Source organism: Protopterus annectens, chromosome 1.part2 (assembly GCF_019279795.1).
Source record: "Protopterus annectens isolate FY-2018-M chromosome 1.part2, PAN1.0, whole genome shotgun sequence".
Lineage (NCBI taxonomy): Eukaryota > Metazoa > Chordata > Ceratodontiformes > Protopteridae > Protopterus > Protopterus annectens.
In genome coordinates, this window is record NC_056727.1 from 554,073,519 (window position 1) to 554,089,583 (window position 16,065).

The 16,065-nt window shown below is 40.9% G+C and overlaps 1 protein-coding gene across 1 annotated transcript in view; it reads left to right on the plus strand.

Annotated features, from left to right (window-relative positions):
• LOC122792384 (lysophosphatidylserine lipase ABHD12-like) overlaps window positions 1-16,065 on the plus strand; it is a 398,594-nt gene that overhangs the window by 190,168 nt on the left and 192,361 nt on the right. Inside the window, exon 2 of the mRNA XM_044060171.1 lies at window positions 1,128-1,252. Coding sequence (XP_043916106.1) covers window positions 1,128-1,252 — 125 coding nt within the window. The remainder of the gene's footprint in view (window positions 1-1,127; window positions 1,253-16,065) is intronic.

Below are 16,065 nucleotides of genomic sequence, written 5' to 3' on the forward strand. Positions count from 1 at the left end.
GTTGTATTCTATAATGGGTCTAATGAGGGATGAATACAGTGGGACAATGACCTCCTCTCTTCTGGATGAAGAGCCCTTAGTGATGAGGTGTGCCACATTGAAGGATTTCCTGACTGTTGTGGCGATGTGGTTATTGAAGGTGAGACCACTGTCCACCTGTGTCCCTAAGTCTCTTTTTACACTTTTGGTGTTTAGTATACTGCCACCTATGTGGTAATTCATGGGTACATGCTTTTTCCCAAAAGGGATAACTATACATTTCTTGGCATTGAGCTTGAGCCCATGGCTCTGGCATCAAGCATCTGTTTCTGTAAGGCCCTTTTGTAGAGTATCCACATCATTTGGGGATTCCATAATGGCTCCCAGTTTGCAGTCATCTGTGAACTTTTTAGCCAGAGTCCCTTAGTGTTGACCTGTACTTCAGAGAAGTAGATGCCAAACAAGAGCGGTCCAAGGACTGAACCCTGAGGTACTCCACTTGTCACTTGTCTGGAGCTGGATTTGGAGTCTGCTACTTTTACAGTGTGGGTTCTGTTAGTAAGCCAGTTGGCAACCCATCGAGTGACGTAAGGATTAATGCCCGCCTTAGTAAGTTTATCTATGATTCCATAGTGGGGGATGGTGTCAAAGACATTGGCGAGGTCCAGATAGGCCGTGTGGACTGCCTTACCCTCATCCACGGCTCTGGAGACTGATTCGAAGAAGTGAGTCAGGTTCAGGAGACAAGATTGGCTCTTCACGAACCCAACCTGGGTGGGGTCCAGTGTTTGGAGGTTGCCAATATCTTTGTTTATAAGTTCCATGATAATACGTTCCATGGCCTTGCAGATCAGGCTCGTCAGGTGGATCCCCCCTTGTGGAGTGGGATAACTGTAGCTGTGTGCCACTCAGTGGGCATGAATAGTGAGCACTTCACTGTGTGCATGTGCTGAAAATAGAGACAAGAGGCTGTAAGAAACAGATACCATCATAACTATTTTCACTGCCCATTTCCACATGATTCAACTTGTTTTAACATTCATGAATTACGTTTCTTAAAGAAAATGTTTTGCTTCTCAACAGTGTTGGTGTATTAAAGTAGCAGTCCTTGCCAGTTTTTAATTTTAATTTTTATTGTTTTTACATAGGCGAGGTGGATTCCTGTTCCATGTCCGGAAGATGTTTATGTGGATACTTATCCTATATGTAGCCATTCCATTTCTTGTCAAACTCTGCCCCTCCATTCAAGCAAAACTAGTCTTCCTCAATTTTGGTATGTATATTGTGCATTTTTTACTCTATTTTCAGGTGTTATACTGTAGGAGGGGTAGGTCATTGCTCTGACTAATTGATTGGCGGTGATGTAGAGTTATTCACAGAGCATGCTGTAAAAACTACTAAAAATTGCAGTTTCTAGACTAGTTATATTAATTTAGCTGTACAGAATACACACATTAATTATTTTTTTAAATAATGAGGTTAAGCTGCATTTCTAGTTCAGACATAGAGGCTGTTTTAAGTAGTTTATTCTAAACATTCCCCCAGCCCCAACATATGACTGTCCTATATACTGTAGGTATAACTGTGAATGAGAAGCTAAATAGTTTAAGAAGAAAAAAAAAAAAAAAAATCCAGATTTTTGTTTGTTTCGGTTTGTGATGAATCCTGTTATATGTTCATAGTTGGAGCAAGAGGCATGGATATTTTTATATTGAAATTTCCTCTCCGTGTTGCAATGAGCATTGCTGAGGGGAATGTCTATAGTGTTATTTGTGCTAGTGAACATAGAATTACATTTTCAGACTGCACATCTTTTCAGTCTCCTCTCTTGTTTCTTGCTCTGTGGTTCCTTCTGACACTTACTATATTACTACTACAGACCTTCAACTTGCACTACAACTGTGGTCCTCCTTTAATGTTTGTGTTGAATAATTAATGTTTTGCCTTCATCTGAATGTTCTCCACATTTCTAACATGGGACTTTTTCTTCATCAATATCCTGATCATTGGATTGTTCATTATGTTTAAAATTCATTGTATTAAAACTTTTGTTTTAAGGTGTTTTAGTTGCAAAGCAGAATTTTACCAGAAAGTGTCTTTTGTTCTTGGCCGCATAACCACTGTGAAATGTTATGTCTTACATGTGAGACACTGTTTACTACACTTGATTGGACAAGTTCCTTTGGTGAAAGTGTGTTTGAGATAGCAGAATTTGTAAATGGCTCACAGGTTTTTAGCACTGATAAACATAGAAACACTGAAAGTAATACTGCCACATTTTCATTAAATGTAAGAGTAGGTGTCTTTTCAAACGTTTTTAATGTAACCTATAGTTGTACTGTGGAGGAGTTCATAATAGAGGGTGTTGGGAGTATATCATTTGCTAATAATAACATTTTAGATCAAAACAGTATTTATTTTGAAGTTCTTGGCATATTCGTTTTGCCTTATATGACTTATGTGATTAACTCATTTGAACTGTAGACTCTTTTTTTTAAATAAGTCATTGAAGGCATATGACTGATTTTGTAATTTCATTTAAATTATTCTCCCTAAAACCAGAATACAAATGCTAAATTTCTTTACACAGCCAGCAATTTAGTGTTTGAAATGCACTTGAAATTAATCCTCGTTTTAAATGTTTTTCTTTAAACCAGAAACATCTTTGTTAAATTATCATGTATGACATACAGTCATACATTTGTATAAATTAAAAGCAAACCATATTGACATACTTTTAGGTGCAAACATTATACATCACAAACTGTGCTGACATAATTATAGCTGCAAGCATTATACGTAACTTATAATCTAGCCAGTCATTGTCAGTAGCTCATTCAAAACGTGCCTTCTTTTAAATCTCCTTCCTTCCCTGTATATATTATTCCCACATTTCCCATTTTTTCCTTTGTAATTTGCTCCTACCCTTTTCTAAAGATTCCAATTCCAGTTGTTTTATCTTTACTGCATTCAATACTTCTAGTAAAGTTGGTTTAGACTTTATTTCCATTTTCTAGTAATTGCTTTTTGACAGCCATGATAATTAGACCCAGCAAGGCCTTACTATGTCTAGGTAATTCCGATTCTGTATCATAGCTCAAAAAATCATTTCCTTAGTTACATCAGTTTGCTCACCTAGTATTTCTGACAGCACAGTCTGCAGGGAATCTTTAGTTGCCAATTCATTACACAGCCAGAAAATATGTTCCCAGTTACCTCTTTCTTCCTCATCACACCTCCAACATTTGCTGTTTACCTGAGGAAAAATTCTCTGCAGTCTACTTGGGGTATAAAATACCTATGTAAATGCTTCCAAGCAAAGATCCTAAATCTAGACATTGTTGCTTATGTGGGAGACATACATATATTCATCATTGTTTCTTTGTGAGTTGCTTATCCAGTCTCTTCCCAATCCTTTCTAACCTCCTATGATTGATTCTTATAATGCAAAATTTTGTATGCTCTACTAATTATTCCTTTTTTAACAGCACCTTCTATTCTAGATTCTACTAGAAACTTTACCAGTGCTGGTCTTTTGCTTAGGAATCCCCTATCAGTCCTTGATATTGAAGGTAATCTCTGTCCTGCAGTCCAAATAAATTCTTGTCCGTTTCCCATTCTATTACCTTTCTTTCTCTATTTCCTTCCACTATATTTGGTCTTTTACTGGTTTCCTCCAATAAATTCCAGCCCCCTCTTGCCTATTGTCTGTATCCCAAATTGCAGTCATCCCTGTCAGCAGAATCTCCTTTCTCCATTCCCATATTGGTTTAGTTCGTAGAATACTTTCTGCTACTTTATAAGTATAATATTCTGCATGGTCATGGTTATTCTCCTTGAGGATCTGCATCCAAAATCTCAGTCTCTCCCTGTTACTTGAACTTCCCCCCTACTTCTTCATCATCCCTTTCCACTTTGACTTGTAGTTTTCTGGTTGTGCTATGTATAGGAGACTTAACTGTGTTGCTCTGAAATACTTCAAGTCGGGTAATTGAAGTCTGCCCTGTTTTTTGGAAGAATAAGTTTATCCCATTTGACTCTTGCCCTCCCAGATAAAATCCTTCAACTCTTTATTAATTGCTATCCACAACTTCTCCTCTGGTTGATAAAAATATGTCTGACCTGTGTATAAGACTAAAGGGACTAAAAACATTTTAACTACTTGTATCTTACTATCAATGTCCATATAACAGAGCTTCCATTTTCTCTGTTTTTGTATTATCTTTTGTTTAGTCTCTTCCGACATATCCTTAGCTGCCACATATGTATAATTTTTAATCGCTACTCCTAATACTTCATTTTATCATGTCCCCATAAGTATAGATATTGCTGAACCAATCTTCATGTGGGTACATGATTTAGTACTATTGCTTTTCCTTCATTCATTTTGTATCCCGCAAAGATTTGAAACTGTCTCGGTATGTCCCCCAGCACTGTAATGTCCCTTTCTGGTTTTGTCAGGTGAAATCTAATGTCATCTGCAAATAGAGCCAGCTTTTCTTGACTGCCATACCAGCTATAAATTTCTGAGTCCCTTATTTTCTTTGCCAGTGGTTCTAAATGTAATGCAAATAACAAAGGAGAAAGAGGACACCCCCTGCCTGGTTCCTCCGCTCAATCAGAGATTATCAGAAGGGACCCCATTCATTTTAATTTTAGCCTCTGATCCCTCATATAGCCTCCTAATCAACCTTATAATTTCATCAGGGAACACAAATGCCTCCATTGCTCTGCTCATAAAGTCCCAGCTTACTCTGTCAGTGTTTTGTCTGCATCAAGACCCATCCACAGCAGTGGTATTTTCTTACATTCTGGATGTTCATCGTGCATACAGCTGCAGTCATAACAGATGGTTTATCCTGCCGTCGGGCAGGTCCTCGGTCGGCCGAATTCCAAAGTCTAGATCCGGCGTTGGTTGTTGCCGCTTCCTCCCTGACGTTAGTGCGGCAGGGGTATAAAAGAGGCAGCCGACGCCATTTTCTTCAGTCTTTCTTGCCGCATGGTGCCCGAAGCAGAAGCAATTCGCAAGTGCCGTTTGGCCAGCTCCTGAGATTTACGAAAGTATTTCAGCCGAAGTCTTCTTGAAAGCGAAGTACCCCTTTGGGGAAACTTTTCTTGCCTCAGACCGATGTCAGACAAAGTTAATAATTGTATTTCATGTGGGAAGCAAATACCGCATAAGGATTTCCACTCTTACTGTATACCTTGCTTAGGCCCAGACCACGACGTCTCGGCCTGCCGTTTTTGTGCTAGATTCAACAAACGCACTATAAAGCGTCGGGCAGAGTTTGCCCTTCACTTTTTTGGCAAAAAATGTAATTCTATTATGTCGTCGGATACTCCGACTCCAGTTTTGAGCAAAAAACGCAAAGATAAGGACCGGCATACGAGGTCCGCACCACCTACTGATACCACGCTAAGGCCGACTACCAGTTCTCCGGTACTCAGCAAGGCGCCTATGCAGCCCCTGAGTACCGATGACAGTGCATTACCGGTGTCTTCAGTACCCGAGGTCGCAGGCTCCTCGGCCCCCATTCCTACTACAGATACCGACGCCACTCCTGGCGGGGTAACTCAGAATTTAGACAGGCCTGCCATTTCTCAAGGGGTCTTCAGGCCTTCCTCCTTCTCCCTTAAAACCTTCACTAAATCTAAAACAGCCATGAAAACCAAAAAAAACAGGTTCCTCAGACACCCACTCAAGGCACCATGCCTAAAAAGCAGATGCTTAAAATGGCTGAGGATTTGATTACTCTTATCAGGGGTTCTCAACCCCCCTCTGACAAAAGGCCTAGATTAGAGGAAGACTGCCCTTCCTCAGATCAAGCTTCTATTACCTCAGAACTATCTGAGGACCAGGATTTGGCCTATTCTCCATTCGAAGACTCTGATGCAGAGGAGTCTATTCCCTCTGTCTCCCCCCCTGAGGACTTCTCTTTTGGGGAAATCCTGCATACATTGAGGGAACACTTTCATTGGGAAGGCCAAGATTACTCAGATTCCAAGAAAAGGCTCGGGGAATTTATTCTGCTCCCCCAGCATAGGCCTCTGGCTATCCCTCCTGTTTTAGATATATTGGATGATGTGTACACAGAAGCCAGCCTTAATCCTGATTCTTTGCCTCCAGCTCCTGTTAAACCAGACCGGTATTACCGGGTTCCTGATTCTCACCAGTTCCTATATAAAAGCCATACTGCTGACCCAGAAACTATTTCACTGGGTCCCAAGGGAATAAAGGCCTCTACTGCTAAACACCCATTACCTTCAGAGAGAGATTCCAGATCTTTAGAAAGGTGGGGGAAAAAGGTGTACACCTCGGCCACTTTAACCATGAGGGCATTAAACTGTCAGTTCCATATGTTAAAGTATCAACAGTTTTTGATATCTCAGCTGAAAAGCAGAATGACACAACCAGAACAACCAGATTTAAGAGTTGCAGGATTTGTTGCATGGTGCAGAGCAAGTGGGTAAACATACCTTGCAGTGTGGTTTTGATGCTTTAGAGGCCTCATGTAGAGCTGCTGTTACGGGGTCTGTTATACGTAAGCATGCTTGGCTCAAAGAGCATAACCTTACCAGATCATGTCAAAGCTAAATTATTAGATGCACCTCTTCAAAAAGATGTATTGTTTGGTGTTAAAGCAGAGGAGGTGCTAAAGAAAATGGAGGAAAAAGCGAAATCAATGCAAACAGTGAAAGATTTCCTGCAGGTACAGCCTCCACATTTCAGCAGAAACTGGCCTTCAGAAAATTGGTCCTTTCCAGCCACAGACAGACCTCAAAGGGGCAGATACAGGCGTCCAAGGGGTAGAGGGCAACCTCAAGGATCTTTCAGAGCCAGACAGTGGCAAGCACCAACCCCAAGAGGTGGAGAAGATAGATCACAGTCTTTCAGAAAACAGACACAATAACTTCCCCCTACACCTGCCAAGCAAAGCTTTAATGGCAGCACCTTTGGGCGGAAAACTGACACTATTCTCAAACAATTGGCACATTGTTACAAAAGACAAATGGATTCTGGACATTATAGACAGAGGCTACAGGTTCCACTTTCACACCCTTCCAAAAATGAGAGGCATGCCAAATCTGCCACAAAATCAAAGGGCAGAGGCACAAAAACAAATTTCAGCTCTCATGGACATGAAAGCAATTCAAGAGGTACCTGCAAAAGAACAAGGTCAAGGGTTTTATTCCAGACTATTCCTGGTACCAAGGAAAGACAAAGATTGGAGACCAGTCTTAGACCTATCCATCCTAAATACATATCTACAGGTGCCAAAATTCAAGATGCTCACATTAAAGCAGCTTCTTCCCATGCTGGGCAAAGGAGTCTTGGCTGGTAACATTGGACCTCAAGGAGGCATACCTGCATGTCCCTATCAGACAAGATTGCAGAAGATACCTCAGATTTCTTGCAGGTTCAACCCATTACCAATTCTCTGCATTGACCTTTGGCTTATCTACTGCACCCAGAGTGTTTACGAAATGCCTGGCATCAGTAATCGCCTTCTGCAGACTACAAGGGATACAAATCTACCCATATCTGGACGACTGCCTGATCCAGGCGGACAGCAAGGACATACTACTGCAGCACCTGGCGTTTGTAATAAAACTGTTGAACTTCCTGGGATACACAGTCAACAAAAAGAAATCAAAACTGACACCCTCTCAACAAATAATTTTCATGGGTGCCAACTTGAATACAACCACCCAGATGGCCTACCTCACGCCAGACAAGCAAGGGCAACTGTCTCAATACTTCAGAAAAATGGCAACTTACACCAGGCTAACTGCAAGGAAAGTCCTGCAGGCTCTGGGATTCATGGCATCTTGCATCCTACTTATCCCATGTGCAAAGCTGCATATGAGAACTTCAATGGTACCTAAAAAACTTATGGTCTCAACACAGCCACAGCTTGGAAGCAATTATACCACTCATTCCATGCCTTCAAAAGGAATTTATGTGGTGGGCTCAAGCATGCCAAAGAAACACAGGTCTTCCTTTCTGTGTACCTCAAGCAACTCAAATCATCACAACAGACGCCTCAGACTATGCATGGGGAGCACACATGACAAATCAGTGCATTCAGGGAAAATGGGCACGAAAAGAGAAGCTCCTTCACATCAACCAAAAGGAAATGCTAGCCGTGCGAAAGGTTATTATGACCTTCAAAGACCTACTGCATCCAGGCCAGATATTGATAAGGACAGACAACACCACAGGGATGTGGTACATAAACAAACAGGGGGGGAACTCATTCATACTCCCCTGTGCAGGCAAGCCATGACCCTATGGAACACAGCACTGGAATTGAAAATTCAACTACAAGCACAATTCCTGCCAGGGAAGGAAAACACACTGGCAGACAACCTAAGCAGAAATATGACAGATCCACATGAATGGAAGTTGCATCCTCAAATTTTCAGAGAGATAACTCAGGCATGGGGACAGCCAGACATAGATCTCTTTGCTACCCACAGAAATTGCCAGTTGAAAAAATTTTGTTCAAGGACCTATCATCCACAGGCCTGGAAAGTGGACGCACTTTCCTTCAATTGGGCAACATTGACAGTCTATGCCTTCCCGCCTCTTCCTCTGCTGCCCAAAGTTCTATTAAAAGCCAGAGCACAGAGGCCGAAAATGATTCTCATTGCTCCAGACTGGCCAAGGCAACACTGGTATCCGCTCCTGAAGAGCCTGACACATTCCCCACCATGGATCCTACCTCTAGTCCCTCTTCTGTTGTCCCAGCACAGCTACAAGACTCTTCACAGCCATCTCAAAACTCTAAATCTAGCTGCATGGAGAATTCCTTTATTTCCCAACAGTTTCTACTCTCCAAGGAGGTGCAGGAGGTCATCTTGGAGGCCAGAAGACCTTCTACTAGAAAGGCCTACTCCGCTAAATGGAAACGATTTTGTGCCTGGAATCAAAAGAAGGGACAGAATCCTTGGGTAATAAATATACCTCAAATCTTACAGTACCTAGCTGAGATGTTAAACAATGGACTTTCCTTCTCCTCCATCAAGATCCACACTTCAGCCATTTCTGCACAATACAACACAGATCCTCCTTTATTCTCTCATCCTCTCTTAAGGCAGTTCCTCAGAGGGGTAAAGAATATAAAACCCCCAAGGAAACTACCAGTCCCTGCTTGGGACCTCAACTTCGTATTGGAAAAGCTGACCCTTCCTCCTTTCGAGCCAGCTTCTTCATCAGAGTTACAGTACTTGTCATGGAAAACGTCCTTTCTTCTGGCTATCACCTCAGCTCGCAGGGTTTCGGAGCTACAGGCCCTCATGGCTGTGCAACCATTCATCATTTTCCATCAGGACAGAGTTTCCTTACGAACCAACCCTACCTTTATGCCAAAGGTAGTATCCAGTGTAGCTTTGAATCAGACTATCCACTTTACCTACCTTTTATCCTAATCCACAAAACAAAGGGGAAAGACTATTACATTCCTTGGACATTCACAGACAACTTCGTTATTATTTAGACAGGACAAAGCCATTCAGGAAATCTGAGCAACTCTTTGTGTCCTATGCTGCAGGTGCTCAAGGAAAGGCTATTTCCAAACAGACAATTTCAAAATGGATAGCCCACTGCATACGCTTTTGTTACTCATTTCATGGAAAAACTGTGCCTGCATGCATCAGATCCCAATCCACCAGAGCCACAGCTACCTCTGCAGCCTTCCTCAGGGGGGTCCCTACCAAGGATATTTTGGAAGCAGCCACCTGGAGTTCAGTGCACACTTTCTCCAAGCATTATCACCTCCCACTATACTCTAAATCTAGAGCGGGCTTTGCCACAGCAGTCCTGCAGGGCATCCTAGCCCCTCCTAGTTCCACTTAGTGCCTGCCACCCTTACTTAGCTTTGGGATTCTACCCATCTGTTATGACTGCAGTTGTATGCACGATGAACATAGTACAGTTTTGTACCTACCATAAATGTAGATGTTCGAGTGCTCATACAGCTGCAGTCCAGGTTTCCCTCCCTCCAACCCCTCTTAGGACAGGCCTCATGACAAACCCTTTTCATATAACCTTTTGGGGTACTCTTTTATGGTGTATTTGCTTGCAACTACTGTTTTTTGATTTATCAACATTGCATTTTTACATAACATTATGTTTGTCTTCCTTCTGGGGGCACCTGACATCTGGGGCAAGAGAAACTGAAGAAAATGGCGTCGGCTGCCTCTTTTATACCCCTGCCGCACTGACGTCAGGGAGGAAGCGACGACAACCGACGCCGGATCTAGACTTTCGGCCGACCGAGGACCCGCCTGACGGCAGGATAACCCATCTGTTATGACTGCAGCTGTATGAGCACTCGAACATCTACATTTATGGTAGGTACAAAACTGTACTTTTCGTCTGGATCATATCTGTTCTGTTAACATTGTCAGATGTTTACTTCCCTTCCACAAAACCACATTGATCCATATGTATCTATTTTGTCATCACTGTTGCCATTCGTTTAGTCATTATAGATGTGAACACTTTATAGTCCTGATTTAATATTGAAATGGGCCTGTATGAAGCTGGATCTGATGTATTTTTATCCACTTTAGGTATTACAGCTACCACTGCTTTCTTCCAGGATGTTGGTACTTCTTCTCCTCTTAAAATGCAATTAAGCAAAACCTTTCAGATAGTATTTCCACACCTAGCTTCCAGACTTAAAACAGAAATACCATCTATTCCTGGGGACTTTCCTATAGATTGGTTGTACAGCACAATTTTTGTCTCATCTCCTCCTGTCCTAACTGTTAGTAAATGTGCCTTCTCTACCTCTAACCTTGGCATTAAATTGTGCCTTTTCTACCTCTAACCTTGGCATATGTAATTTTTCCATAAACATTTCCATTTGTACCTTTTCTTGATTTCCATATTTCTCTGCTTTATACAGACTTTCATAGAATTGTCAAGATATTTCTAATACTTCTACAGGATCCCTTGTTATTTTCATAGTTATAGGCTCCCTAAGATTGGTGACAGCCCTTTCCACTTTCTGTTGTTTTAGTCATTGTACTAAAAGTTTTTGTGCTCTAGAGTTATCAGAAAACAGCAGTCTTTCTGAACTCATGCATATTATCCCTGTAATCCCTTATTTTTTGTTTAGCATTCTGCAGTTGCCCCTCCTCATATTCTGTGAGATTCCCCGTTTTGCAATACTTTAACATTTGTCAGTCTGTATAATTCTTATTTCTCAACCATATCTCACTTTCTTTTATTTTCACTTTAATTTTATCCCACTCCCTAGCTATATTTTCAGAAGTTTCTATCTTCTTTAATAGCTCCTGAATAATTTCCACTACCCATTCCATAATTTCCTCTTTTTTATTAGATAGGTAGGAATGCACCAGTGTCATTTGTGTTTCATTACACTGTTTTTATTTTAGTTGTGATTGGGGCATGATCTGAAATAGTTATTGGGTACACATGTAGACTTTCAATTAAATGCACACGTTCATGTGAAATGTAAATTCTGTCTAGCCTAGTCCTGTTTTTGTAGCTTGGGGAATAATGTGTAAATTCACTCTGAGCTCCTAGTACTGAATTCACATCTTCCATGCCAAATATTTTATTGATTGATTGATTGATTGATTGTTTGTTTGTTTGTTTGTTTGTTTGATTTGACATTTGTTAACCGGGTTAGTCCGACTGAGCCAGGGGCCCATTTTCAGTGGAGACACGAGGAGAAAAGCTCCATAAATACAAGTAATTATGATATTTACAAAATATTAAAGTAGGGTCACAGAAATCTAGTACAAGTCAAAAGATTTGTGTACAGCAGTACAATGCATAGGTAAAATAACAGTTAAGTGCAATTTCCAAAACTTGAGAGCAGTATATAGTACAAGTAAAGTAACAATTAAAAGGTTTAGAGAATATTACACTGAGTACAGTATGGATACAGTTTGCTAGAGCAAGTACAAGGAGGAAAAAGTTGATAGGGAAAAGCAGATAAGATGAGAAGAGAGGAGACTAGTTCAAGACTGGTTTATTTTCATAAATTTCTTTAAATATCTACCCTCCTTTGTTATATTTTCCTTTCTGGGGCCCCCAGACACATCTTCACTATTGCAAATCAAATTCCAGTCCCCACCTATAAGTAATAGTCCTCCGTGAAAGCTAATTATTTCTCCTCAAATTTTCTTAAGCTCCATTAAAGAAGTTTTCATTGGAATATAAATATATGCTAGTGTAATCCTCCTCCCTTGCCACCAGCCCCTTAGAACTACAAATCTACCATTATTGTCTTTTTTATCCTCTTCTGTTGCTATTGGAGCTCCTGTTACAGTTAATGTAAGTACTCCTCTCTTCCCTTGCCTCAGGTACTCCACTGAATAACTATCCTGAAAACCTTTCTTTATCAAATTCGCATGGTCAGTTCTTTCCAAGAGTCTGTCTCCTGTAGCATAGCTTTTTGCACTACATTTTTAATATAGTTCACTACTCTTTCTTTTTTTGTATTTATCTGTGAGACCATTAACGTTTAAATACATTATAGAAAGAATCATATTCTTGAGGGATTATTATTCCTATCTTTTATGTATAACAGCTTTTTTTGTTAAATGTCTAGTTCTTTTGTGCTACATGCATGTACTATTGGCATGTTAATCTTTTATACTGTTATTTCTTGTCATCTTCTTTTGAGCATATGTCACATCTTGCAGAGGTTTTTGTTTTATTGAAAACCCTCAAACAAAAATAAAGATACACACACACACACACACACACACACTACCCCCTAAACCCTGTTAACACCATTCAAAACTATGTACATCTTTAAATAGTTTTACCCTCCTAATAGGAACAAAAGTTTCAAACCGACAGCCACACACACAGACTTGAGCTATAAACAGAAATATTATCCATGCTAAGACGCATGGTAGAGCCTGTGATTCTGTTAAGTGCTGTGTGATTTTGCCTCATCTTTATAGCTGTCTCAGCTGGAAAACATTTGAATGCTTTCATAAGACATTTTCTCCAAGCCATTTGTCTTTATCAGATTGTCTGCTAGTGACATGAGAACCAGATACAAAGCTGTTTACTGGCAAAAAATCTTATAATATTCAATATTCTTTTTCATTTACTTGCTTTCTGTTAAATCTTGTTACTATATAAAGCTAATGGCCTTAACCCACTCATTCTGCTGTGTAAGAATGACAGAAAGCACACTGATTTTTCTTTTGTCATGCTCTTTTAACTAGATTCTTCTTTTTACATTGCAGTGCCTACATTTCTTAAAACTGAACAAGGAGAAAGAGAGAAGGGAGAAAGAGAGACAACTCACCCCCCCCCCCCCACCAAAAAAAAAAAAAAAACAGGAGCACCTATTTACATTAGTATACCTATTATACTTGCAAAAAAAATGGAAAAAAGTACACTTGTGTAAAATCTTACCGTAACAGTAGATACCCTTGTCTTCACTGCTGCAGTATTGTTATCAGATGGGATTCCCTGCCATGGAAGCCTGAACATCCAGCCAGTCCACCAAAGACTATTTGCTGCTTTTAAAAGGAATGCTAAACATCACCCAAATGCTCCTTGCATAGCGTAGGGCACTGAATGATGTTCAGGCCTACCATAATCAGAACTGAATGCCCCAGTAGGAACACAGTCCAAGAAACTCAAGAGATGACCTGTACATCCAGGAAGGCAAAAGACTAGGGGGATGGAGGAAGGGAGTGAATACTGCAACAGTGAAGGCAAGGACATCTACCATTGTGGTAATATTTTACACAACTGTACCTATGTCCTTATATTCAGTGCTACAGTATTCTTAACAGATGGGCGAATGCCAAAGCTCAAGTGGAAACTTGGGACGGGGAAGTTAGAGAAGAGCTCCATAAAAAGCCATGAAGAACAGCACTAGTAAAACCAGCCCTAGCTCTAGAAATACCATCCAACTTGTAGTGCTTGATAAAGGTATGCACAGAAGTCCAGATGGCTGCCTTAGCAATAGAATTGGTGTCTAAGCCCTTGAAAAAAGCACTCGAAGAAGCCACAACTCTAGTAGAATGAATCTTAACTGAAGAAGGAACGCTCTTGCCATGAAAAGTGTAACAAAAGGTAATAGCCTTAGAAATCCAAGGAGAAATAGTTTGCTTGAATACATAAAGTCCCAAAGATGTAGGATGAAAAGAAACAAATAGCTGATCAGATTTTCTAATAGCCTTAGTCTTAACCAAATAAATCCTGAGTTGCCTATGCACATCCAAAGTATGCGGCACCCTCTCACTGTCAGATAGCGGACAGGGGAAAAAAGTAGGCAGATTAAGAGACTGATTCAGTGATAGCTCATTAACCACCTTAGGCATAAAAGAAGAGTTAGTGTGCAAGAACACCCTGCCCTCATGAAAGACCAAAAAAGGAGGACAAGCCATAAAGGCCTGCAAGTCAGGCACCCATCTAGCAGAAGTAAGAGCTAACAAAAGAACCATCTTCCAGGAACAGTGTTGCAAGGAAACTGAAGCAGCAGGCTCAAAAGGAGCTTGAGTCAACTTTTGCAAAACAAAATTAAGATCCCAGGGAGGAGGAACAGGCCTCCTGGGAGGTCTGATATTAAGGACACATTTAAGAAATTGTTTAACCTCAAATCTAAAGCTAAAGGACTAGAAAAAGGCAGACAAGCAGAGATGGCTGATAAGTGGGCCTTAGTAGAAGAATATGTTAAGCCAGCAGTGAGCAACTCACACAAATAAGAGATTCAGAGACAATTGCTGAATCCACCAGTGAAGTTCCTGTCTGAGACAGGGAAGAAGAGGAATCTAAGTCTAGAGGATGTGCTTGTTGGAGCCACACTAACTTCAGAAACCTCTGAAACTTTTTTATGTGAAGTTTGGCCAGAGGGAGCATCAGAATGGTGGATGCCATGAAACCTGGAGTTCTCAGAAATTCCCTGGTTATTATGGAAAGCAGAGAAAGAAGAGTTTGAAAGAAAGAAATGTGAGTTAAGGTCTTTGGAGGGGGCAAGGATGCAAGCACTGGCACCGTCTGAATCCTGCAACCCAGAAAAACATAATCCTGAGAAGGAGTCAGAGAAGACTTTTTGAAATTTATAGTGAACCCCAGGCTCTGGAGAAGGGAAATGCCAAAATAAAGATTTTGCAAGAGGCAGTCTGGAGAGGATGCCTGAATTAACTGGTCGTCTAAGTAAGGAAGATTTTGGATTTCTCAAAGTCTGCAAAAAGTAATCACTGAACACCTGTAGGGCAGTAGGAAGGTCAAAGGGCAAAACAGAGAACTGAAAATGCCAGGAAGCAACAGAGAAACGCAAAAACTTCCTGAAGAGAGTTTGGATCGATATGGAGATAACATCCTTGAAATCCAGAAACCCAATCTAGGCCTGAGGGAGCAAGAGAGGAAACAGAATCTGAAGGCAAAGCATCCGAAAGGAAGGTACTTTTAGAAAAATGTTTAGATGAGAGAGGTCTAGAATAGGTCTCAAAGTGACATCTTTTCTGGGCATTAGAAACAGTCTGGAGTATAGCCCTTTTCCCCTTTGGGACACTGGCACCTCTTGAATAGCACTCTGAGTCAAGAGATTTTGAAGAACCTCTGAGAAAATGGGAAGTTGTTGCCAAGGAGCCTGAGGAATGCACATAAAAGGAGGACAGGATTTCCACATCATGAAGTACCCCTGACAAATAATCGACAGAACCCAAGAATCCTGATTTGATCTGAAGTCAAACAGAAAGAGAAAGTTGAAGAAAGAGGAATGTGGCTGGGAAGAGACTGAGTCATATACAGTAACTGGTTTGTCCAGAAAGGAAAGCTTTGGAGTCCCTGAAAACTGAGAATCCTTAGCAGGAGGAGCCCATTTGCCATTCCTAAATTTAGTAGAAGGGCGGGATTACCTGCAAACAAAGATGGGCTTAGCAGGGTAGTTTCTCTGAACTTTAGGCGAAGGAGACACAAACACATGTTTAAGCTCCTGTAAGGCCTTACCCTTAACCTGAAGGGACTTGAACAGCAGCGGCTTCCCCAAACAAAAGTTTAGAATCCAGAGGAGCATCCATCAACTTAGCTTTAATATCATCAGGTAGAGGTTGAATCTTAAGCCAAGAATA